The sequence below is a fragment of the Oncorhynchus mykiss genome, chromosome 5 (genome assembly GCF_013265735.2).
Source record: "Oncorhynchus mykiss isolate Arlee chromosome 5, USDA_OmykA_1.1, whole genome shotgun sequence".
In the NCBI taxonomy this organism is placed as follows: Eukaryota; Metazoa; Chordata; class Actinopteri; order Salmoniformes; family Salmonidae; genus Oncorhynchus; species Oncorhynchus mykiss.
The window spans coordinates 46829782-46857697 of NC_048569.1; the positions used below are offsets into that span (position 1 = coordinate 46829782).

Genomic DNA, 27916 nt, shown 5'->3' on the forward strand with positions numbered 1-27916 from the left:
AACCAAATATGACCGAAATGTCCACGTTGAAATTATGTTGTGTGCCCAGTGGGAATACACTCTTAAAGTTATTATGGTCAAGAACATAGGCTATTCATTTTGGTGATTTAAAAAAAACTTTGATTGCCCCTAATAGAGTTCAGTTGCTAGGTGCACTAGCATAGGCTAGTAAGATCCAATGGAGACATGAAGCTGTGACTCAACAGTGGTCCTTGGTGCTGACCCTCGGGGCTGTGGTGGCCTGTTGCTTAGTGTTAATGGTAGTTAGTAGAGATACAGGGTCACACAGTCACTGAATGCTGGGTTTTAGCTGAAAGAATGCTGTGAGTCTATTTTGAAGGGAAGAACAGGATACAGTCATTGTAGATGTTGGAGTGATCAGGTATTCAAAGCATGCAAACCAGTAAGCAAACACCTCCTCTGATTATTGTTATGCAAAATGAACTAGCCATAAAGTCAATCATGAGAAACATTAGCTATTATTTTGACATTGTTCTATACGGCTGTATTTTCAGCAATCGACATATATACCAGTGGATTTGAGTGACAACCTTGGCTATTTGTAAGAGCGTGGTGGAAATAATTCCACTTCATTCCATTGATGAGGCACTGGCTTTTAGGTTGTAGTCTAGTTTTGTTTGCTTCATATTCTTTCTAAAAGCCACGATGAAGGCCATTGATTAAGGCCAAAACGTCATGCTTTTAATAGCTGCTTAAATACAATATAGTTTTTTATTGGTGCGCAGGCGCTGCTTCGCCTTTTACTTTTCAAAAACATAAGACAAAGTGACCGGGAGCTGTTGGAGCTTCCATCTTTATCTCCCTCTCCTTTATCTTCTGTTTGTGCATGAGGCCAAAAGAACAGGCTCACTGATTTGTGACGCAACCTCCCCTCTGCTGTTGGGACAATAGAAGCTTTCTACTCCATGACTTCTACTGGCACAAGACTAGAGGTAGGCTAGAGTCCCTGTGGGTTACAGTCAAAATCTGGTTTTATGTTTGCAATTTCTAGCCTAAACCTTTTCAAATATGGAATCACAGGCTAATTTTATTGATTTCGCTCTGGTGGTGTGTTGTGTGTCATCTCTCACGGACAAGAATAGATTTCTGGCGGCTTGTAGGGTGTTATTATTACTTGTTTATAAAATGTTGATGTTCTCAATCAATCAAGCATGAATAATTGAGGATCTCTACACTTTCACAATATGTGTCCAATACTGCCAATCCATGTTATCAGATGAATATGTGTCCCCACTGTGGTCACATAATATAATCTGTGACCTCCCTCTCCTGTATACTACATGAGATGGTGGACTGGAGCGACCAGCCCGACTAACGGTTAAGGACAAAACCTCTGTACTCTTAATCAGCTTATTGCTGGCTTATTCAAAGGCCCTCTTTCAGACAGAGCAGCTGCTGCCGCCGGGCCGGGCCCAGTTTGAGTTAGAGGGTGTGACTGCTGGCAGGCCTCGCCGATGCAGAGAGACCGGTTGGTGATTAACAAATGTCAGTAGACTTTGGAATCTGGGGAGCCGAGTCAGATGGCATTGTCCTCTGTGCTCAGAGGAAGGTCTCCCAGGTGGCCTGGTCATGCTGGCATGCTTTTCCTTTCTTTCTCCCCTCTTTCCTCACCCCTCCTCTCTGGCACTTCAAGCCCAAGGCTGCAGATTTTTTTCTTTGCTCTGAAAAGGAAGTCCAGGCATGCTTTGCATTGTTAAACCCCTTGAGGAGCTTAAAGACAATTCCTAAAATGCAATTTTTATCTCTTCCTGATTGTTAAAGAAATGGTGTGGTGTCACTCCAAACATCCAACCCTCTCGATTATTTGGGTACAGTCATTTTATAAATCCATTTTATAAGTCCCCAATAAATGAAAGGGCTAAGTCGGGATGGCTGGCAAGTGCAAGGTGGTTTTGCTGAGCTTTGCAGGCTGTACCGAGGCAGCCAGGCTGAAGGACTTGGGTACAGTACATTGGGCAGATAGATTTCTGTCAGCAGCTCTCCAGTCACTGTCTGGGCTGTCTCAGGCCCCATCACAAAGTACCCCCTTTTCCCAATTGTAGTGCACTACTTTTGACCAGGGCCCATATGGGATAAGGTGCCATTTGGGACACAACCTAGCTGTGAGGAGGATCTGATCCATGGGTCCATGTTGTGCAGTGAGAGCACTGGCTGAACACCTAAGCACACATAGCTGGCTGGCTCCTAAAATGGCTGCCCTTGAAGCTCAAAGGATCTGCCGCACAGCTCATTGCCTGACTGTCAAAGCCCTGATAGAGTAGATGAAAGCATTACAAATACCATCCATTAACTTGGTGTGGCTGTCATGGAGTCACTAAACTGACACCAAGAGAAATAGCAGTAGTAGTAATTTTAGGTTGAGGCTGTTTTCTCCTTTCATTTTTTTTTTTTTTTTTACCTCAAAGGATTCTTCTTGATATCCATGTCAAGGAACCTGGCTTTAGAATGCAACTTTGTTCTGTGTTCTGAGTTCTGACGAGAGCTGCCAACAGATCAGGGATGGGCCTTTCATGGCGCAGTAACCTGACCCTGGACAACAATAAGGCTGTCTTCTCAGGGACACACTGGCAGGCAGCAAGGGTTGTTCCAGTGGAGGTAGACTGGTTACTGAACGTCAACTGTTATGGTTTAAGTCCAGAGATCTGCAGCAACAACAAAAAAACGACCTATGATAGGGGTAATAGCAAAACAAATGGACATATGACTCAGTTTCTTCCCTTTCTACCAGAGCTCCGTTGGTTTGGCATAGTATTATAGTAATATTAGTAGTAATATATTTTTTTTAGCTCTGCAACAGGTTGTTAACCATGTTTAATCCTTTTTTTTTACCTTTTGTATGGTGAACATGTACAGGACCAGGCAAAGGGAGAGAATGTGCTCAACTCAAATTTCCATTTAGAGGACACCATTTTGTCCAGAGGTCTGTTGGTTAGCCATAGGTGAGGAAGGCTGATGTCATGTGGCTTTCGAGCTCTGCAACAGGTTGTTTTTTAGCAAACTATACCTTCGGTATAGTGAAAATGGTAGGCTACATTTAGAGGACACCATTTTGTCACGGGTGCAGGCGCTTCAAATAATCAGGAAATACTAGGCATTATTAAAAAAATTGTTTTTTTTAAATTCACCTGTTTTTAACCAGGTAAGCTAGTTGAGAACAACTTCTCATTTACAACTGCGACCTGGCCAAGATAAAGCAAAGCAGTGCGACACAAACAACAACACAGAGTTACACATGGAATAAACAAGCGTACAGTCAATAACACAATAGGGGAAAAAAGAAAGTCTATATACAGTGTGTGCAAATGGCGTGAGGAGGTAAGGCAATAAATAGGCCATAGTAGCGAAATAATTACAGTTTAGCAAATTAACACTGGAGTGATAGATGAGCAGATGATGATGTGCAAGTAGAAATATTGGTGTGCAAAAGAGCAGAAAAGTAAATAAAAACAATATGGGGATGAGGTAGGTAGATTGGTTGGGCTATTTACAGATGGGCTACAGTGCCTTGCGAAAGTATTCGGCCCCCTTGAACTTTGCGACCTTTTGCCACATTTCAGGCTTCAAACATAAAGATATAAAACTGTATTGTTTTGTGAAGAATCAACAACAAGTGGGACACAATCATGAAGTGGAACGGAATTTATTGGATATTTCAAACTTTTTAAACAAATCAAAAACTGAAAAATTGGGCGTGCAAAATTATTCAGCCCCTTTACTTTCAGTGCAGCTAACTCTCTCCAGAAGTTCAGTGAGGATCTCTGAATGATCCAGTGTTGACCTAAATGACTAATGATGATAAATACAATCCACCTGTGTGTAATCAAGTCTCCGTATAAATGCACCTGCACTGTGATAGTCTCAGAGGTCCGTTAAAAGCTCAGAGAGCATCATGAAGAACAAGGAACACACCAGTCAGGTCCGAGATACTGTTGTGAAGAAGTTTAAAGCCGGATTTGGATACAAAAAGATTTCCCAAGCTTTAAACATCCCAAGGAGCACTGTGCAAGCGATAATACTGAAATGGAAGGAGTATCAGACCACTGCAAATCTACCAAGACCTGGCCGTCCCTCTAAACTTTCAGCTCATACAAGGAGAAGACTGATCAGAGATGCAGCCAAGAGGCCCATGATCACTCTGGATGAACTGCAGAGATCTACAGCTGAGGTGGGAGACTCTGTCCATAGGACAACAATCAGTCGTATATTGCACAAATCTGGCCTTTATGGAAGAGTGGCAAGAAGAAAGCCATTTCTTAAAGATATCCATAAAAAGTGTTGTTTAAAGTTTGCCACAAGCCACCTGGGAGACACACCAAACATGTGGAAGAAGGTGCTCTGGTCAGATGAAACCAAAATGGAATTTTTTGCAACAATGCAAAACGTTATGTTTGGCGTAAAAGCAACACAGCTCATCACCCTGAACACACCATCCCCACTGTCAAACATGGTGGTGGCAGCATCATGGTTTGGGCCTGCTTTTCTTCAGCAGGGACAGGGAAGATGGTTCAAATTGATGGGAAGATGGATGGAGCCAAATACAGGACCATTCTGGAAGAATGGAGACTGCAAAAGACCTGAGACTGGGACGGAGATTTGTCTTCCAACAAGACAATGATCCAAAACATAAAGCAAAATCTACAATGGAATGGTTCAAAAATAAACATATCCAGGTGTTAGAATGGCCAAGTCAAAGTCCAGACCTGAATCCAATCGAGAATCTGTGGAAAGAACTGAAAACTGCTGTTCACAAATGCTCTCCATCCAACCTCACTGAGCTCGAGCTGTTTTGCAAGGAGGAATGGGAAAAAATGTCAGTCTCTCGATGTGCAAAACTGATAGAGACATACCCCAAGCGACTTACAGCTGTAATCGCAGCAAAAGGTGGCGCTACAAAGTATTAACTTAAGGGGGCTGAATAATTTTGCACGCCCAATTTTTCAGTTTTTGATTTGTTAAAAAAGTTTGAAATATCCAATAAATGTCGTTCCACTTCATGATTGTGTCCCACTTGTTGTTGATTCTTCACAAAAAAATACAGTTTTATATCTTTATGTTTGAAGCCTGAAATGTGGCAAAAGGTCGCAAAGTTCAAGGGGGCCGAATACTTTCGCAAGGCACTGTATGTACACCTCCAGCGATCGGTTAGCTGCTCATGGTGAAAGTGCAAATGCTTCTCCTAGGAAGGGAATGCTGGTGGATGGGTCTGTAAGATAGGAACACGAGTCAAATAACAGCGTTTCTGCAATGCAACAGTTTGTAAGCTCTCTACTTTCTATTTTTCTGAACAGGAACTGTCTGGCACTGATTTTATAGGCCATTGCCATAAGGGCTGGTCAAATTTTATAGACATCTTACCAATAAATGACCCCCAGAATGTTATGTTGTGATTTTTCATTGGGCTACACTGTGCTAGTAGTGTGAAGCATTAATCCTCTTTAAATACATGGAAATATTAATGTCCTTGGCCTAGACAAATGCACAGCACAGAGAACCTCTGGCAAATGGATGGAAAATGTATTAAATATTGCCTCTGCTTCTGCTATCTGCAGATTTAGGCCTAGTGTTTTAGTTAAGCTTAAAGAAAGTGTTAAATCCAATAAAATAATATTTTAAAAAAAGAGTGCACATCGCGTCATGGCCAGTTTAATTGCTAACGAGTTACATTTCAAGGTAATGCCATGTGTCTCTCTGTGTCATCGGGTGGACAAGAGGAGAAAACCATTTGATAAAAAACTGTCAAAACTGCCACATAAACAGCCATTTTATGCCCCAGTCACTTTTCACTCTGTCAGTTTTATTAATGCGTTGAAATATATATATTTTTTCCTTTTTAAATGACACTGAATATAAACTGAATATAAACTCCTATTATTGGTATTTTTTTATGCTCTAAGAACTGGCCTGTTTTATTTTACATACTGTATTTGTTGAAACATATTTTAGAATGGAAAGGTTACCATTTGGAGTATTTGTGGTTGCCACACAAGTTCTGGGTTTATGTTTGTTTCACAACAACAATACATCTGTGGCATTGGTCTACATGAAAAACTATCCATTTGAAACAGAAATATGAATGAGGTGGCTATATATCTGGTGGCTATGAGTAAGTACTGGAAGTCAGTTTGACTATCAAGCAATGCCATTGGTTAGTTAGAATGCCAAGGTCAGAGGTGACAGGTCATACCAGCTCGGAAGTGATGTTGACCTTATCATCAGTTGTGTGTTTCATCAAGGAACAGAATAGCACTGTAGTCACAAACCTTTCTCTCTCTCTCAGTGGATTCATTCAATCTTATTTGAGAGGGAGCTAGGGCGTGATGCAATCTGAGGGAATTGTTTGTATGTGTGATGTAGATACGGGGATGCAGTCTGATGGTTGCATCCCAAATTGCACCCTAGTCCCTATAAAGTGCACTTCTTTTGACCAGAGCACTATGGACTCTTTTTAAAAGTAGTGCACTATATAGGGAATAGGGTGCCTTTTGGGATGCAGAATGCCAAGGTCAGAGGTGACAGGTCATACCAGCTCGGAAGTGATGTTGACCTTATCATGAGTTGTGTGTTTCATCAAGGAACAGAATAGCACTGTAGTCACAAACCTTTCTCTCTCTCTCAGTGGATTCATTCAATCTTATTTGAGAGGGAGCTAGGGCGTGATGCAATCTGAGGGAATTGTTTGTATGTGTGATGTAGATACGGGGATGCAGTCTGATGGTTGCATCCCAAATTGCACCCTAGTCCCTATAAAGTGCACTTCTTTTGACCAGAGCACTATGGACTCTTTTTAAAAGTAGTGCACTATATAGGGAATAGGGTGCCTTTTGGGATGCAGTTTGACGGTGCTGCACTCCAGCTGTGGCTTATCCCAAGGTAATAAAATGGAACAAATCAACTCAGTAATCCCTCCTCAGCTCGCCATTGTTCTTGGAACCATGGAACAAACAAAAAAAACAGATCTTCTTCTTAGTATGCAATGCAGTAATGTCAGAGCTGAAGAATCCAGCCTTTTCTCAACCTCTCTGTTACATTTCTATCACAGGTTTTTAGCCTACACCGGTGCTAGGCCTAAAGATTCAGACTTTTGTGTTTCCACCCCTGAGGCCTAAATGTGACATGTTATTGTCTGAGTCTGAGGCCTCACCCATTCTCTTTTGTCTTTTTCTTACCAGGTTTCCCTGATTTTCCAGGGAGTCCTCAGCGATGGAGGTGCTACAGTGCGATGGCTGTGACTTCCGTGCTGAGTCGTACGACGACCTCAAGACCCACATCCAGGATGTACACACGGCCTTCCTGCAGCCCACTGATGTTGGAGAGGGGGACGGGAGTCCCTGCCAGTCCAGGGCAGACTCTCTGAACTCCCCCAACCAGACAGAGGGGGAGGAAGAAGAGCAGAATAAATCTCCACAAACTGAAACGGGTAAGGGAACTGCATCAACGGTGATGTTTATGGACAAATGATTATGATTAAGGTTATGGTTATTATGCTAAAGATAAATGTTTGTTATTATTATTATTTATGATATTGATATAATATGTATATGTATATGTCTTATTCTTTGCATACAGTGCCTTCAGAAAGCATTCTTACCCCTTGACTTAATTTTTTTGTGTTACAGATTTTTTTTTTTAAATGGATGAATTAGATTTATTTTCTCACCCATCTACACACAACACATGTCAAAGTGAAAATGACAAAGTGAAAACATATTTTTAGACATTTTGGCAAATTTATTGAAAATGAAATACAGAAATATCTAATCTGTACCAGTCCAAAGTTTGGACACACCTACTCATTCCAGGTTTTTCTTTATTTCTTTTACAAATTTCTACATTGTAGATGAATAGTGAAGATATCAAAACTATGAAATAACATATATGGAATCATGTAGTAGCCAAAAAAGAATCAGGTCTTCATGGTCAAATTGCTGCAAAGAAACGACTACTAAAGGACACCAATAAGAGGAAGAGACTTGATTGGGCCAAGAAACACGAGCAATGGGCATTAGACCGGTGGAAATGTGTCCTTTTGTTTGATGAGTCCAAAGATTTTTTGGTTCCAACCGCCGTGTCTTTGTAAGACGCAGAGTATGTGAACGGATGATCTCCGCATGTGTGGTTCCCACCCTAAAGCATGGGGGAGGAGATGTGGGGGTGCTTTGCTGGTGACACTGTCTGTGATTTATTTAGAAATCAAGGCACACTTAACCAACATGGCTACCACCGCATTCTGCAGCGACACTCCATCCCATCTGGTTTGTGCTTCGTAGGACTATCATTTGATTTCAACAGGTCATTGACCCAACACACCTCCAGGTTGTTTAAGGGCTATTTGATCAAGAAGGAGGGTGATGGGGTGCTGCATAAGATGACCTGGCCTCCACAATCACCTGACCTCAAACCAAATGAGATGGTTTGGGATGAGTTGAACTGCAGACTGAAGGAAAAGCAGCGAACAAGCATATGTGGAAACTCCTTCAAGACTGTTGGAAAAGCATTCCTCATGAAGCTGGTTGAGAGAATGCCTAGAGTGTGCAAAGCTGTCATCAAGGCAAATGGTGGCTACTTTGAAGAATCTCAAATATAAAATATACTTTGATTTGTTTCACACTTTTTTGGTTACTACATGATTCCATGTGTTATTTCGTAGTTTTGATGTCTTCACTATTATTCTGCAATGTGTAAAAATAAAGAAAAATACTTAATTAGTAGGTGTGTCCAAACCTTTGACTAGTACTGGAAGTTTCACACCCCTGAGTCAATACTTAGTAGTTTTTCAAGATAAAAAAGAAACAGAAAGGCACTAAGCACAGGCAAATCCTAGAGTAAAATCTGGTTCAGTCTGCTTTCCACCAAACACAGGGAGATTCATTCACATTTTAGCAGGACAATAACCTTAAACACAAGGCAAATCAACAATGGAGTTGCTTACCGAGAAGACAGTGAATGTTCCTGAGTGTCCGAGTCACAGTTTGGACTTAAATCTACCTCAAAATCTATGGCAATACCTGAAAATGGTTGTCTAGCATTGATCAACAACCAATTTGTCAAAGCTTGAAGAATTTTGAAAAGAATAATGTGCAAATGTTGTATAATTCAGGTGTGAAAGCTCTTGGAGACATACCCAGAAAGACTCACAGCTGTAATCTATGCCAAAGGTGCTTCAACAAATTATGAATTCTTATGTAAATGAGATATTTCTGTAAAATATTTCCAAAAACATGTTTTTACTTTGTCATTATGGGGTATTGTGTGTAGATGGATGAGGGGAAAAAATATATTTAATCCATTTTGATTGAAATCAGGCTGTAACACAACAAAATATGGAATAAGTCTAGGGGTATGAATACGTTCTACTATTTACAGTATATTAACATTGAAATTGCTATTTAAGGAAAGACTGTTTTATCATCTCTTTTTTCCTTTCTTTTCCATTGGCCACCCCTTTGAAACAGACTTTTCAAGTTCAAACCAAATGCCATACAGCAAGTCAGCAAACCATCCCAACAAAACTGCAAATCAGTTATTCCAGTGCAAAATCTGTGTTCGTTACTTCAGATCAAAATCTCTGTTGTCTGAACACACCAATAAGGTACATGGAACCTCACTAAGTGGCGGGAACTCACCTGCCTCCCATACATCCAAACAGTCCAACTATAACATCGTTATCCATGACAGTCTTGGGAAAGTGTTCTCCTGCCAGTATTGTACATACAAGTCCCCACGCAAAGCCAGGATCCTGAAGCACCAGAAGATGTATCATAAAGGAAATCTGGACCCCCCAGAATCTCTGTCTGAGGCTGTTGATGACCCTGAGTCATTATCGTCCGAGGAGCCCAGTGAGGAACTATCAGAAGATGTGGTAGAGCGTGGTATCCTAGAGTCCATGGTTAAACCTCTGGGGAAGTCGAGGGGAAACCAAGCGCTTCGAAGAGAGTGGTGTGACAACATGATGAAAAAGCACCGCAACATGGTGAAAATGATCTCAACCATCCAGCCGAGTGGAGAAGGAGAAGGAAGCGCAGGCTCTTCTAAATCTGATTCCCCTTCCTCCCCCAGAAGCCCTCCTATCTCCAAAATGGTTTTCAAAGATCTGAGTGGTAATGAAGGCTCCTCTGTAGTCAACTCCTCAGTTTTCAAGCTCAACAAGCCTGCCTCTGGGATATCACCCTATCAGTATTCACAGATTCAATCGGTAGCGCCCAACAGCACGGGATCCTCCATTTTGTCTGAAAGGTCCACCTTTGTCATGTCCGATGTTTCCAACTCTGCCATGGAGATGGATTTGAGCATGCTTGACGACTCCAGGAGCACCTCTGAGGAAGATGACGAGGAACTGGGTGATGAGGATGATCCCAATTACACCGACCCCTTGTCAACTGGGGATTCTGCCAAGCAGCTTCTGTCCGAAGAGGATAACAAGATGCTGGAGACTAAAGGGATACCATTCAGAAGGTACATGAACAGGTTCCAGTGTCCTTTCTGCTCTTTCCTCACCATGCATCGCAGAAGCATCTCCCGTCACATTGAGAACATACACCTATCTGGGAAGACGACGGTATACAAGTGTGATGAGTGCCCCTTTATCTGCACCAGCCCTCTCAAGTTAGGCACGCACAAGCAAAGTCACTCCTCAGACTGGGACACCATGGACCTGACCAGTGAAAGCCCAGGTCCTCAGAATAACGAGACACCAGAATCAGTGAACGGAGGAAACGTTGCTGCTTCCAAAGTCAATGGGAAAAAGCTAAGTAATGTGGGCAATGATCTAAACCAGCAAAATCCTCACCGCTGTACACTCTGTAGCTTCTCGACAACCACGCTGAAAGGGCTGCGAGTTCACCAGCAACACAAGCACTCCTACTGTGACGACATGCAAGCTGCCAGCTTGGAGGGCTCTACAAATGAGCAACAGGACTCGGAATTGGAAACATTCTCCAGTTCTCCGAGCCAGGTACAAAAAACACAGACTTCAATTCTAGGACTTGGATCCAAAAAGCACTTAACTGGGAAAACTGCAAGGAAGTCCATCAATGATCTACCTTTGGATCTGTCCCCAGTCAAGAAGAGAACTAGGATTGATGAAATTGCCAACAACCTTCAGAGCAAGATCAGTCAGCAACAGGAGGATCTGGTGATTAATCTGGAAGAAATTGATGATGAAGAGGAAGGCGAGCTCAACATGAATGAAGATGCAGGCAGAGACAAGGAAGAGAACAACGGTGAGAGTAAAAATCATGTCTACGTTTACAACAAGCTTTACGAAGGCCGGGTGGGTAAAAGAAAAAGAACCCTCACGTCAAAGCTAAGAAACATTCCCATTGCAATGACACTCTCTGATGATGAGGACAAGGAGTCTATTGATCTTAAAGCGGATCTCCAAGACCAGAGCAGCCAAGACAGCCGGGACACTTCTTTCCAGGAGAACCTTGACTATACAGAGGACTCAGGGATGGCACGATTCTATTGCAAGCACTGTGACTACCATAACAAGTCAGCCCGCAGTGTGAGCACCCACTACCAGAGAATGCACCCCTACATTAAGTTTAGCTTTAGATACATTCTCGACCCTGAGGACCAAAGTGCCGTATTTCGTTGTCTGGAGTGCTTCATCGAATACACCAACTTCAACAACCTTCATGAGCATTACATGGATCACCACCCAGAAGCCAGCAATGTGCTGAACTTCAACCAGCCAGATTTGTTGTACATGTGCCGCTTTTGTTCGTACACAAGTCCAAACGTCAGAAGCTTGATGCCCCATTACCAAAGAATGCACCCTGAGGTGAAAATAAACAACGCTATGATCTTCTCGAGTTACGTGGTGGAACAGCAGCACAAGGGAGCAGAATCTCAAACGCTTAGAGAAATTTTAAATTCCGGTCCCAAGAGTTTCACATGTAGCTCCTCCACTTCCACACCAAAGTCCTCGTCCAGTCCTGTGCTCAAAAGTGTTGCAAAGACACAAGATTCAAGCTCTGAGACAGAGGCCCTGAAAGAGGTTGGTAATGTTGTGGTCTATGACTGTGACTTATGCTCCTTTGCTAGCCCTAACATGCACTCTGTATTGGTTCACTATCAGAAAAAGCACCCAGAGCAAAAGGCCTCATATTTCCGCATTCAGAAAACCATGAGAGTTATCACAGTCGATAGGCCACAGTCAGCAGGCAACTCTTCTTACAACATCAATATACCAACCCCTGCTAAGTCGCCAAGCGCCACCATGCCATTTGGTACAGATGAAGAGATATACTACTGTAAACATTGTGTGTACAGCAACCGCTCTGTAGTGGGAGTTCTTGTCCATTATCAAAAGAGACATCCAGAAATAAAGGTGACTGCGAAATACATCAAGCACGCCGCTCCCACCTCTGGGTTGATGAAACTAATGGATGAGCTTCAGATTGCACCCCCAAAGCAGTTTCTCAAACAGTTCAACAACAATGGATTTGATGGGTCCAGCAATTCTCACGCTAGAGTTGTCACAGAGAAAGGAGAAGCAGAGATGCTTTTCTTCTGTCAGCACTGTGACTACGGGAACCGCACTGTAAAAGGAGTGCTTATTCACTACCAGAAGAAGCACAGGGACGCAAAGTCCAATGCTGACCTTGTACGCCGGCACACTGCAGTGGTCCGCAGTCAAAGAGAGCGAGCGCAGATGGGCCAGTCAGGCACTGCCGCCTCTGCCATAGCCCCTGCTGCTCCCACCGAGACCGAGGCATCCTCCGGATGTCTTCGCTCACTGAAGTGCAGGCACTGCTCTTATACATCTCCATACGTTTACGCATTGAAGAAGCACCTGAAGAAGGATCATCCTACTGTGAAAGCCACAGCCATGACCATTTTACACTGGGCGTACCAAGATGGCATCCTGGAGGCTGGTTATCACTGTGAGTGGTGCATCTACTCCCATGCGGAACCCAACGGGCTGCTAATGCATTACCAAAGACGCCACCCAGAGCACAATGTTGACTACACGTACATGGCAAGCAAGCTGTGGGCCGGGCCTGATACCACCACCTCCCAGCCAGGGGGGAACGCTGGGGACAGTAAGCACTACCAATGCAGAGATTGTGCTTTCGAGGCGTGCTCCATCTGGGATATTACCAACCACTACCAAGCTGTCCACCCCTGGGCTGTCAAAGGGGATGAGTCTGTACTATTGGACATAATCAAAGGTCCAAGATCCCAAGAGAAAGTCCACCCCTCAATGGCTAAAGGACCACCTTTCACTTTTCTTCCAACTGCTCACGATGAAGGACCATTGGATATCCCTACCTCACCTCAAGAGCACCAACACCACCAATACCATCCCAGGCTCTCCCACACAAGCAACTCGATCTCCAACAACCCCTACCAGTGCACTGTATGTCTGTCTGAGTATAACAGCCTACATGGACTTCTGACACACTATGGCAAAAAACACCCAGGCATGAAAGTCAAGGCGGCTGACTTCGCACAAGAAGCTGATATAAATCCAAGTTCGGTTTACAAGTGCCGACACTGTCCATATGTGAATTCACGCATCCATGGAGTTCTTACTCATTACCAGAAGAGGCATCCGTTGGTGAAAGTCACCGCTGAGGACTTTGCGGATGACATCGAGCAGGTTAAAGATATAACTGAAGTGGATGACAAGTGCAAGACCCAAAGACAGGGTTATGGAGCATATAGATGCAAAATGTGTCCGTACACTCATGGAACATTGGAGAAACTGAAAATTCACTATGAAAAATATCACAATCAACCTGCTTCAGATATGTTCAAGCCTTCCCTCGTGCCATATTCCACTGTGAAAGAGGAGGTGGTCGCTGAATGCAGTGCCACAAGTGTATCATCAGAGGTACAAGAGGTTAGCGAATTCAAACTTGCTCTCACCCAGTTCCCTATCAACAAAGGAGATACCCATGCTGTGTTTAGGTGTCAGCTCTGCAAGTACTTCTGCTCAACCAGAAAAGGCATAGCTCGACACTACCGCATCAAGCACAACAACGTCAGAGCTCAACCGGAAGGCAAGAACAACGTCTTCAAGTGTGCTCTCTGTTCATACACCAATCCCATTCGCAAAGGACTGGCGGCACATTACCAGAAACGTCATGACATTGATGCCTATTACACACATTGCCTGGCAGCCTCCAAGACTTTGACGGAGAAGCCCAGTAAAGTGGTGGTGCCCGTGGCATCGGAGGCTGAAGGGTCGGAGCTGAGCGAGGAGCTACGATTAGCCGTGGAGAGGAGGGAGTGTTCGCTCTGTGCGTTCCAGGCCTTCAGCAGGAAGAGCATAGTTTCACACTACATCAAACGCCATCCAGGAGTCTTCCCCAAGCGGCAACACACCAGCAAGCTTGGACGCTACTTCACTGTGCTCTATGCCAAAGAACCAGAACATGTTGAGGAGGTAACAGAAGTGGTGGAGGTTGAACCGAAGCCCGAGCCAGAGGGAGAGGTTGCCGAGTGGCTGCCTTTCAAGTGTTTAAAATGCTTCCAGCGATTCAGCACGGTGAAACTTCTCTCCATGCACTACAACGACCATCACAGTGGCAAGGACCACAAACAGGACTTTGTCATCCACCCCAGCCTCACGGAAGATGGGACGGAGACAGAGCTCTATCAGTGTTCCCACTGCGAGTTGAAGTTCCTGGGCCTTCCTCTCCTCAGCACTCACCTGATGAACCATAACGAGGAGTTCCAGAAGAGGGCGATGCGGCAAGAGAGGAGGAAACAGCTCCTTTGCAAGCAGAAGTTGTCCGAGCCACCGGAGACAAAGCCTGAGAAAGTGAGTAGAAGAGTTTACAAAAGGATGGTGATTTATCATCTCAGTAAAATACTAGATGTGGCCATTGTTTTGGACTAGAATGAGAATGAAAATGAGACTGTGAATAATAACTAACAAACAGTATATGAAGCATTTCCACTGTATTGGGCTAACATAGTAATGTTACACATAGTATTGATGTTTAAAGTTTTATCGTTAGAAATGAAATCCGTTATAGAGAATATCAGTGGAATGAGTGTAAGGCTGTTAGATTTACCACATTTTCTTCCCTTTTTTCTTTTAGCTTGTGAATAATGCTGACAAAGCACCAATCGGCTACAGGTGTAACTTCTGTGTGGAGGTCCACCCTACTCTCAGAGCCATCTGTAACCACCTGAGGAAACATGTCCAGTACGGGGAGGTCAAAGAGGGCCATGTCAAGGTAAGATCAAATAGCCAAGAGTTTGGTAACACACGGGGGTCATGCATGCTCTTACAATGCATTATAACCACATGATAATGCATTATACCTTCAGGATTTAACCGGTTAAGCGTAAACTCTGCAATTCTGGGGACTTACGTTATTATTTCATTGAATTGAGTTTGCCTCAGAAGACCCTGGGGTATCAGGTTACATATCCACAGCAACTGGAAGCTGGAACCTTATTGAGAGGTCTCTGAATAACTGAACATATTCACTCTTGCTATCTATGGGTAGGTTTAACAGAGAATATTAAATGTAACCATACTTTATAAGTTATATATCATCAATGATACTATTTAGCCCTATGGCTTTTGCAAAGTCATCAAGAGCTGTTTCAATTCAACCCAGGTTTTCACAGAAAATAGACAACACAAATAAGGTTTTGGCTTCAAGTTAATTATGAATATGTTGGATTAATTGAAAGAATGGAACTAAATCAAATGAAACTTTAGTTGAAGTGCATTTAGAGTTTGATTGGATTAGAGTTAGTCCTTTTCTTTATCTTTGAGGTTTGGTTGAGATGAAGATGTGACTCCAACACATCAATTATTAAGTTGTAGACAAACTGGATGTTGAATTGTGTTTGGTTGTCTGTGCAACCAAATATCAACATTTGAAGGAGATTGGATAGTTCTGCTTGGATAGTTCCATCTGTGCCACTGACTTATTCTGGCTTGTATTCCAGTGTGTCAACAAATGAATAGTTTATATGTGGGATTTCTGTCCCCATCTCAAACAAAAATCTAAGTTAAGGAATAGGTCTGTGGAGATCTTTACAATTGCTATAATAATCTGTGCAGAATCTCGAACAGCACTGATCACTTGCGCTATCTACTTTAAATGTATTCTCAACTGCAATCCACGTCATTTGGTTGTGCTATTAGATGAAGCACGGGGATAACACATTCATCTGTTGTATAAATAAGCAACATATCTGACATTGTATTCTCATTTGAACTTTTAAATAGTTTGTGTGACTACTAAACCAAAAATCAGACATTGTTTTTCCATTGGAATGTGGATGTGGTTTTAGATGGTTAAAGGCATAGTGATAACATATTGGAAGTGTAAAACAATTTTGGCTGTCTTTTTGAGTGGGTGAGTATAGGTTGTAATCTCATTGATCAACATCTCAACCAAATATTACCCAGTTATCCACATTGAAATTATGTTGTGTGCCCAGTCGGATCGTTCTACAACAAACACAAATGGTTTTATATCAAGTTTAAAAAAATAAAAATAAAAAATGTGTAGATGTGAAGAATGAATAAAAGCCGCGACCCAAAAATAAGGCTACTTTTCCCTAACTACAAGTTTTATCATCATCTATTACAGTAGTATGGTAGCTAAAATCTTATAGGATGTCATTTGTAAAGTTGATTGTAGATATATGTAGATTATCCCAAAACATAATGTATGTCAAATCCGGAAACTATCATTTCGAAAACAAAACATTTATTCTTTCAGTGAAATACGGAACCGTTCCGTATTTTATCTAACGGGTGGCATCCATAAGTCTAAATTTTCCTGTTACATTGCACAACCTTCAATGTTATATCATAATTATGTACAATTCTGGAAAATGAATTACGGTCTTTGTTAGGAAAAAATTGTCTTCACACAGTTCGCAATGAGCCAGGTGGCCCGAATTGCTGCATATACCCTGACTGCTTGCACGGAACGCAAGAGAAGTGACACAATTTCCCTAATTATAAGAAATTCATGCAGGCAATATTAACTAAATATGCAGGTTTACAAATATATACTTGTGTATTGATTTTAAAGAAAGGCATTGATGTTTATGGTTAGGTTTGGTGCAACGACAGTGCTAAATCATCAACCGTTTGGCGAAGTAGGCTGTGATTCGATAAGAAATTAACAGGCACCGCATTGATTATATGCAACGCAGGACACGCTAGATAAACTAGTAATATCAACCATGTGTAGTTAACTAGTGATTATGTTAAGATTGATGGTTTTTTATAAGATAAAAAAGTTAAGTTTAGCAACTTATCTTGGCTTCTTGCTACCCTCGCGTAACAGGTAGTTTAGCAACTTACCTTGACTTCTTGCTACCCTCGCACTCCACGAGGAGACTGCGTGGCAGGCTGACTACCTGTAAGGCGGGTGGTTAGAGCGTTGGACTAGTAACCGGAAGGTTGCAAAAACGAATCCCCAAGCTGACAAGGTAAACGTCTGTCGTTCTGCCCCTGAACAAGGCAGTTAACCCACCGTTCCTAGGCCTTCATTGAAAATAAGAATGTGTTCTTAACTTACTTGCCTAGTTAAATAAAGGTGTAAAAAAAATCGAAATTACATTTTATTTTAAAGATCGGCCAAATCGGTGTCAAAAAATACCGATTTCCGATTGTTATGAAAAGTTGAAATTGGCTCGGCCATTCCGATTAATCTGTCGACCTCTACTCCAGAAGGCGCATTTTCTTCTGTTGGAGCCATTCTTTTGTTGATTTACTTCTGTGATTTGGGTCGTTGTCCTGTTGCATCACCCAACTTCTGTTGAGCTTCAATTCGCGGACAGATACCTAAGCCTAACATTCTCCTGCAAAATGTCTTGATAAACTTGGGAATTCATTTTTCCGTCGATGACAGTAAGCTGTCAAGCCCCTGAGGCAGCCAAGCAGCCCCAAACCATGATGCTCCCTCCACCATACTTTACAGTTGGGAGGAGGTTTTGTTGTTGGTGTGCTGTGCCTTTTTTCTCTCCACACATAGTGTTGTGTGTTCCTTCCTAACAACTCAACTGTAGTTTCATCTGTCCACAGAATAATTTTCCAGAAGCGCTGTGGAACATCCAGTTGCACTTTTGTAAACTTCAGACATGCAGCAATTATTTTTTTTTTTGGACAGTAGTGGCTTCTTCCGTGGTGTCCTCACATGAACACCATTCTTGTTTAGTGTTTTACCTATCGTAGACTCATCAACAGAGATGTTAGCATGTTCCAGAGATTGTAAGTGTTTAGCTAACACTCTAGGATTCTTCTTAACCTCATTGAGCATTCTGCGCAGTGCTCTTGCAGTCATCTTTGCAGGACAGCCACTCCTAGGGAGAGTAGCAAAAGTGCTGAACTTTCTCCGTTTATAGACAATATGTCTTACTGATGCTTACTTGCTGTTGAACATCCAGGCTTTTAGAGATACTTTTTAACCCTTTCCTGCTTCATGTAAGTCAACAATTCTTAATCTTAGGTCTTCTGAGATCTCTTTTGTCCGAGGCAAGGTTCACATTAGGCAATGCTTCTTGTGAATAGCAAACTCACATTTTGTGATTTTACTGTGCCTTGTGAAAGTATTCAGCCCCCTCGAACTTTGCGACCTTTTGCCACATTTCCGGCTTCAAACATAAAGATATAAAACTGTATTTTTTTGTGAAGAATCAGCAACAAGTGGGACACAATCATGAAGTGGAACGACATTTATTGGATATTTCAAACTTTTTTAACAAATCAAAAACTGAAAAATTGGGCGTGCAAAATTATTCAGCCCCCTTAAGTTAATACTTTGTAGCGCCACCTTTTGCTGCGATTACAGCTGTAAGTCGCTTGGGGTATGTCTCTATCAGTTTTGCACATCGAGAGACTGACATTTTTTCCCATTCCTCCTTGCAAAACAGCTCGAGCTCAGTGAGGTTGGATGGAGAGCATTTGTGAACAGCAGTTTTCAGTTCTTTCCACAGATTCTCGATTGGATTCAGGTCTGGACTTTGACTTGGCCATTCTAACACCTGGATATGTTTATTTTTGAACCATTCCATTGTAGATTTTGCTTTATGTTTTGGATCATTGTCTTGTTGGAAGACAAATCTCCGTCCCAGTCTCAGGTCTTTTGCAGACTCCATCAGGTTTTCTTCCAGAATGGTCCTGTATTTGGCTCCATCCATCTTCCCATCAATTTTAACCATCTTCCCTGTCCCTGCTGAAGAAAAGCAGGCCCAAACCATGATGCTGCCACCACCATGTTTGACAGTGGGGATTGTGTGTTCAGCTGTGTTGCTTTTACGCCAAACATAACGTTTTGCATTGTTGCCAAAAAGTTCAATTTTGGTTTTATCTGACCAGAGCACCTTCTTCCACATGTTTGGTGTGTCTGTTTGACTTGTGGCAAACTTTAAACGACATTTTTTATGGATATCTTTAAGAAATCGCTTTCTTCTTGCCACTCTTCCATAAAGGCCAGATTTGTGCAATATACGACTGATTGTTGTCCTATGGACAGAGTCTCCCACCTCAGCTGTAGATCTCTGCAGTTCATCCAGAGTGATCATGGGCCTCTTGGCTGCATCTCTGATCAGTCTTCTCCTTGTATGAGCTGAAAGTTTAGAGGGACGGCCAGGTCTTGGTAGATTTGCAGTGGTCTGATACTCCTTCCATTTCAATATTATCGCTTGCACAGTGCTCCTTGGGATGTTTAAAGCTTGGGAAATCTTTTTGTATCCAAATCCGGCTTTAAACTTCTTCACAACAGTATCTCGGACCTGCCTGGTGTGTTCCTTGTTCTTCATGATGCTCTCTGCGCTTTTAACGGACCTCTGAGACTATCACAGTGCAGGTGCATTTATACGGAGACTTGATTACACACAGGTGGATTGTATTTATCATCATTAGTCATTTAGGTCAACATTGGATCATTCAGAGATCCTCACTGAACTTCTGGAGAGAGTTTGCTGCACTGAAAGTAAAGGGGCTGAATAATTTTGCACGCCCAATTTTTCAGTTTTTGATTTGTTAAAAAAGTTTGAAATATCCAATAAATGTTGTTCCACTTCATGATTGTGTCCCACTTGTTGTTGATTCTTCACAAAAAAATACAGTTTTTATATCTTTATGTTTGAAGCCTGAAATGTGGCAAAAGATCGCAAAGTTCAAGGGGGCCGAATACTTTCGCAAGGCACTCTTTTTTGTATAGGGCAAGGCAGCTCTAACCAAGATCTCTAATCTCATCTCATTGATTGGACTCAATTAGCTTTTGGAAAAGTCATTAGCCTAGGGGTTCACATACTTTTTCTCACCTACACTGTGAATTTTTAAATTATGTATTCAATATAGACAAGAAAAATGCAATAATTTGTGTGTTATTAGTTTAAGCACACTATGTTTGTCTATTGTTGTGCCTTGGTGACCAATTTATGCAGAAATCTAGGTAATTCCAAAGGGTTCACATTCGATTTCTTGCCACTGTAAAAGTTAATGATTTATCTGCATATTATTCATGTGCATGCATTCAGATTAATTACTTTCTTACAAATAGAATGATGATGTATTATTATGTTCTTTTCATCCCATAACTAATTTTAGCCCTTACCCTCTCAAAAACAGGAAATATAATTTTTTATTATTTCAGCTGTAACTGAAAGGTTACTTCTGAAGCTGCTTTGCAAATAATACAATTCCCCTACAACTTCTCTCTAAATTCCACTGTGTCCCCCAACTCTTTAGTTCAGAGTCCGACTTGACTTTTGACTCCTAGCCCTAAGAGACCCCACACTGCCGAAGTCTGTTTTTACGGATGGCAGGGTTCTGTTTCCATTTTTTTTTTTTATTGCAACGGAGACCCCTGGGTAGACAGTCTGTCAACTTCCCCTGGAGAAAACAAGCGAGGTAGTCCCTCCTGACCGTTGCAGGCAGGCAAGGGGAAAAGAGGCCATAACATTGAGGGCAGCGGGTAACCGTTTCAACATTAGTATTCCGATGAGGTTGCCAGGGACTTGGCAAAGGGACGGCAAGCCTGAGGATTTAACGCCTCACCCAAGACAGAAGCCAAATTAAGGCCTTGTTGGTTTTGCAGACCAGGGCCAGGCCAGTCCAGGCAGTTGTACACTGAATACAGAAGATGGCATGTCAGGATATCTCAGGACAAAAATTAACGTGGAGGAAAAAAATTATAATAATGGCAATAGGAAAAAGAATAACTCACAATCTACAACAATCCTTTGTGGATTATTATACATGTAATATTTAGGATGCTTAATAAGTGTCAACAAACAACAAATATATAAAGACAACAGTATTCCATTACTCAACAATATGAAAGCCTGCGGGTGGTTTAAACCTTCCAGACTTGGAAGTGTATCCCCTCACTACCCAGGGCTTTTACTTGAGACATATAGTTAATTGCACTAACGAGGAACAGTGGGTACATATTGAAGATGATCATGCTCATCCCCAGAATCTGTTTATGTGTCTATTTTTCAAAGGATAAAGCTAAAAACATAAACAACTTCATAGTTAAGAACATTTTAACAATATAGAAGAAAATGTAACATATTCTACAAGAACCAATGTCACTCTCTAAAAACACAACCTGGATAACGAAAGGCGTAGAAACCATTATGTCACTTGGTAACTTGAAATACACGTATTTCCGTTCCAGAATTTAAAAAGTAATTTTGGACTGACCAATGTAGATCATTTCAAATACATATCACAAAAATTACATATCACACCATTTCGATTTGAAATATGTTGATCATCAGAGCAACCCATGAGGGAATCTTATTTGAGTCGGAAAGGGATGTTCATATGATAGGTAAGATGTACAAAACCTTGCAGAGAGCCTATCCAACTGACAATCTCTTAATAAAATAAACTACTTGACTTAAAAAGAACTGATGTTGGCACAAGATGGAGGGAAAGTTGAAGCATAACTAATGAAATTACAGTTAATAAAAATGTACGCTTAATCCAGTATAAACTAACGTATAGAATTTATTATACAAAAGACTAAATGTACACATTCTACAGTACAACGGTAGAGTCATATCTTAAGTCTAGAACTAACAATGATTCAATAATCTATGCTTTCTGGGAATGCTATAAAGTCCAAAAGTTATGCAAACTTACTTTTAATCCGTCTGTCTGCATATTTCAGAACACGGAATATGGGGGTGTAGTTAGATACCCAATGGGCTGGACGATTCCCTTCTCATCTTGAAAAAACGTAATCCGCCATCATTAATACAATGGAAAAATTGAATGATTTATTATTGAAATAGCGTGGGCGATTGAGAAAAAAAACAAATTGGCACAATTTAAGTCCCGTGGCAAGCAATGCAGGCACTAAGGATAGGGGTGTCTGTAAATTGTTGTTCATATGTTTATTTTACCCCCCCCCCCAAAAAAAAAAATAATAAAAAACTATAGGAAAGAGAGAGCGAGAGAAGTCATCTTCATACCAAAAACGCTGGAAATTTGTCCCCAACTAAAGCGAAAAACTAGCGAGAAGCGTGTGAGCGGAGCAAGCAGAGCGAGGTGGATGGAAAGGACTGGACAGGCAGAGCAGTGACTGTATGCAGTGCCGGATTAAGAAATCATAGGCCCTAAGGCTTTGAGTTAAAAATAGTTAAAAAGTAAGAAAAATATTAGCTAAATAAAAAAGGAGATAGTAACACTTTTTTTTTTTTTTTAAGAATGAGGCTATATACAAGGATTACCAGTACCGACTCAATGTACAGGGGTGCGAGGTAGTTGAGGTAATTGAGGTTATACAGTATGTATATGTAGGTAGAGATATGAATGTTTTTCCTCATCAATCTACACACCATACCCCATAATGACAAAGTGAAAATAGGTTTCTAGAAATGTTTGCAAATGTATATATATATTTTTAAAACATAAATAAGTTATTTACATAATTATTCTGACCCTTTGCTATGAGACCCAAAATTGAGCTCAGGTGTATCCTGTTTCCATTGATCATCATTGAGATGTTTCTACAACCTGATTGGAGTCCACCTGTGGTAAATTCAATTCATTGGACATGATTTAGAAAGGCGCACACCCGTCTATATCCGCGCACATCTGTATATATCTGTCGTTCTGCCGCTGAACAGGCAGTTAACCCACTGTTCCTAGGCCATCATTGAAAATAAGAATTTGTTCTTAACTGACTTGCCTATTTAAATAAATGTCAGATAAAATATAAGGTCCCACAGTTGACAGTGCATGTCAGAGCAAAAACTAAGCCAGGAATTTTCCATAGAGCTCCAAGACAGGATTGTGTTGAGACACAGATCTGGGGAAGGGCACCACATCATTTCTGCAGTCCCCAAGAACACAGTGGCCTTCATCATTCTTAAATACAAGAAGTTTGAAACCACCAAGACACTTCCTAGAGCTGGCCGCCAAGCTGAGCAATCGGGGGAGAAGGGCTTTGGTCAAGGCCCTGATGGTCAAGAACCTGATGGTCACTCTGACAGAGCTCCAGAGTTATTCTGTGGAGATGGGAGAACCTTCCAGAAGGACAACCATCTCTGCAGCACTCCACCAATCAGGCCTTTATGGTAGAGTGGCCAGAAGGAAGCCACTCCTCAGTAAGGCATATGACAGCCCGCTTGGAATTTGCCAAAGGGCACCTAAAGACTCTCAGACCATGAGTAACAAGATTCTCTGGTCTGATGAAACCAAGACTCAACTCTTTGGCCTGAATGCCAAGCATTAAATCTGGAGGGAACTTGCACCATCCCTACGGTGAAGCATGGTGGTGGCAGCATCATGCTGTGAAATGCTTTTCAGCGGCAGGGACAGTGATACTAGTCAGGATTGAGGAAAAGATGAACGGAGCAAAGTATAGAGAAATTCTTGATGAAAACCTGCTCCAGAGCGCTAATGAGCCATTTCCAAATGCCTGAAGGTGCCCAGTTCATCTATACAAACATTAGTACACAAGTATAAACACCATCGGACCACGCAGCCGTCATACCGCCCAGGAAGGAGAAGCGTTCTGTCTACTTGAGATGAACGTACTTTGGTGCGAAAAGTGCACATCAATCCCAGAACAACAGCAAAGGACCTTGTGAAGATGCTGGAGGAAACAGGTACAAAAGTATCTATATCCACAGTAAAACGAGTCCTATATCGACATAACCTGGAAGGCCACTCAGCAAGGAAGAAGCCACTGCTCCAAAACTGCCATAGAAAAACCAGACTACGGTTTGCAACTGCACATGGGGACAAAGATCATACTTTTTGGAGAAATGTCCTCTGATCTGATGAAACCAAAATAGAACTGTTTGGCCATAATGACCATCGTTATGTTTGGAGGAAAAAGGGGGAGGCTTGCAAGCCGAAGAACACCATCCCAACCGTGAAGCACAAGGGTGGCAGCATCATGTTGTGGGGGAGTTTTCCTGCAGGAGGGACTGGTGCACTTCACAAAAGAGATGGCATCATGAGAGAGGGAGAAAATCATGAGAGAAAATCATGTGGATATATTGAAGCAACATCTCAAGACATCACTCAGGAAGTTAAAGCTTGGTCGCAAATGGGTCTTCCAAATGGACAATAACCTCAAGCATACTTCCAAATTGTGGAAAAATGGCATAAGGACAACAAAGTCAAGGTATTGGAGTGGCCATCACAAAGCCCTGACCTCAATTCCATAGAAAACTTGTGGGCAGAACTGAAAAAACGTGTGCGAGCAAGGAGTCCTACAAACCTGACTCAGTTACACCAACTCTGTCATTAGTAATGGGCCAAAATTCACCCAACTTATTGTGGGAAGCTTGTGGAAGGCTACCTGAAACTTTTGACCGAAGTTAAACAATTGAAAGGCAATGCTACCAAATACTAATTGAGTGTATGTAAACTTCTGACCCACTGGGAATGTGATGAAATAAATAAAAGCTCAAATAAATCTTTCTCTCTACTAATATTCTGACATTTGACATTCTTCAAATAAAGTGGTGATCCTAAATGACCTAAGACAGGTCATTTTTACTTGGATTAAATGTCAGGAATTGTGATAAACTGAGTTTAAATGTATTTGGCTAAGGTGTATGTAAACTTCCGACTTCAACTGTATGTATTGCAGGCTATAGTAGGCTTCTAAATAAACTTTCCAGTGACACACTGACTTACCGGTTATGGCCGATGCGCTCGTCATGGCAATATCCTATCTGAAGATAAGCTACTTTGATTAAAAAAATGGCGCGGGTCGCTTAAAGTTGGGAGTTGTTGAGAATGAATTGTTATATTGCTTTTACAGACAGATTAGTCTTCTCTTTTCAACAGTAGGCATTTCCTTTCCGAATTGTACATTCTCCCCAAAATTGTATTTTGAAGTTTGCTACAGGCAAAATTACAGCTGCAACTAACTATAGAAATATAATCCATAGATGGCAGTACACAGTCAAGTCAGGACTGGGATCCATTATTAGTTTTTCCATGATTTTAACAGTCAAATCGCCTGAGTAAGAGGTTCTAAAACCCTTCTATGGATTATGCTACATGTCTATGGCCACAAAGCAACAAGCTGTTCTATATTTGGCAAGCGTGCTGCCTAGGGCTGTGGCGGTAATTACATTTTGCCAGACGGTTATTGTCATGCAAAAGTGTGCCGGTCTCACTGTAATTGACCGTTAATGAACATAAACACGTTTAGCGTCTCCTTGCATACAAGCCACTGATGCGCACCTTTGGAACATCTACGGGTTTTTTTTTTTTTAAGTAGAATAAATCAGTTTAATACACACCATCACAATAAATCCATTATTTATTTTAGGCAGGTCTAAAGAAACATTATGATAGGAAGACATTTTGTTTCAGAAGAACGGAATATGGGATGGCCTACTGTATGTTATCTGGCTATGCGCCATGCCATTGGATGTATATCACAGATCCCTCCGGAACTTTCATTACGCACACCTGTCCCCTATTCCCACTGATTAGTACTTGTATAAGTGTGACCTTTGGTTTCCATTGGGCTATCCATTATTGTTACTTTGTCTGTTGGTGTGTGTGAGTACCTGTGCTGTGTGTTTAGGCTTTCCTGCCATTGTGGATTGAGCAGATGATTACTGGTCTCGTCCCAGGTGTTAATCATTGTGCACGTGTGTTATTTATTTGAGGTATTCCTTGCTCTTTTGTTTTGGGTTTCTACCCTGTGTTTTGCTAGGTGTTTGCTTGGTCTTTATGCCCATGCCGTTACACGGCACACCGTAATTTGGGCTTTATTTTTTTTTTTATTGTGCATTCCTGCGCCTTTCTCCCAAATCTCTTCATACCAACGTGACACTGTAGGATTGTTCATTCTTTTTTTCTTTCACCTTTATTTAACCAGGTAGGCTAGTTGAGAGCATGTTCTCATTTGCAACTGCCACCTGGCCAAGATAAAGCAAAGCAGCTCGACACATACAAGAACACAGAGTTACACATGGAGTAAGCAAACATACAGTCAACAATACAGTAGAAAAAGTATATATACAGTATGTGCAAATGATGTAGGATAAGGGAGGTAAGGCAATAAATAGGCCATGGTGGTGACATAATTACAATTTAGCAATTAAACACTGGAATGGTAGATGTGCAGAAGATGAATGTGCAAGTAGAGATACTGGGGTGCAAAGGAGCAAGATAAATAAATAAATAAATAAATAAATACAGTATGAGGATGAGGTAGTTGGATGGACTATTTACAGATGGGCTTTGTACAGGTGCAGTGATCTGTGAGCTGCTCTGACAGCTGGTGCTTAAAGCTAGTGAGGGAGATATGAGTCTCCAGCTTCAGTGATTTTTGCAGTTCGTTCCAGTCATTGGCAGCAGAGAACTGGAAGGAAAGGCGGCCAAAGGAAGAATTGGCTTTGGGGGTGACCAGTGAGATATATACCTGCTGGAGTGCGTGCTACGGGTGGGTGCTGCTATGGTGACCAGTGAGCTGAGATAAGGATAAGATCATTTAGAAGAGAAGATATGCTTATAAGTCCCATGCCATTATTTTATATTATATGATTTTATAGTAAGAAGAATATAAATGATCTTAGCTGAATAAAATATATGTTTCCCATCTGGAGCGAGTGCACATATGAAGTGGCTATTTTGAGCTTAAAAAAGTGTTAATTTGAAAAAGGTCCTATATGCTAGATTTAGAGGTATTTGCAACTTTAGTTGTGAATGAAACAATCCTTAGAATGTCTTAGAAATCAAAACATCTATGGGCTGCATGATACAACTATAGGCTGTTGATGATTTGAGAAAGTAGCAAAAAAAAGCTTGCACTCTGTTCTTTGCCTCAGGCTGCACACTCTCAACAAGTGATCATATTTTCACTATTCTCAATTGAATCTAGTCTTTTTTAAGATGTGAAATTTGTTTCCAAAAGACATGTTATCCATATGCACTCAAATAGTGAATGGATGCCACTTTCCACTGGTTCCTTTTTCAGGCTACTCCGTTTATTTCACTACATTAATCAACCACTGCCCGACAGGTGATATTCTGCCCAAACTCTGTATGCCACGGGCTCTCCAACCCTGTTCTCGCATTTACCCAGTGCTTAATTTGGGAAACATAGTGAAATCTGTTCGGGAACATCGATAGTAGCATGTATTCACAACAAAACATATATCATTAAATTGTTGACAGCCACTCTCTCAGCACGCTGGAGAAAGGGATGAAGGAGAGAGAGGATATGGAAACGCACAGGGGTGAGATATTCTGTAGCTAACGGTAATGTCAGCCTTTTAATTGGGATTTTTTTAAAGTCCCTATTACCTATTACTATCAAATACAAAATAACTATAATTGTAGGCTTAGACGCCCTGCATAGTCAGTGAACCCACAGCATCGCCTAGGCCTGTACATTCTCTCCCAGACTCATGAATAGAACGTTTTGGATCATAGCATAAGGTAACCAGCCCAGTCAGTGTG

The 27916-nt window shown here is 41.6% G+C and overlaps 1 protein-coding gene across 2 annotated transcripts in view; it reads left to right on the forward strand.

The window, feature by feature from the left end:
- The window catches only part of LOC110523964 (zinc finger protein 462), a 95961-nt gene that overhangs the window by 31257 nt on the left and 36788 nt on the right, over positions 1-27916 (forward strand). For both annotated transcript variants that reach the window (XM_021603145.2, XM_021603144.2), the window contains exons 2-4: positions 7191-7438; positions 9474-14794; positions 15078-15215. In XM_021603145.2, coding sequence (XP_021458820.2) covers positions 7222-7438; positions 9474-14794; positions 15078-15215 — 5676 coding nt within the window. In that variant the 5' untranslated portion in view covers positions 7191-7221. The remainder of the gene's footprint in view (positions 1-7190; positions 7439-9473; positions 14795-15077; positions 15216-27916) is intronic.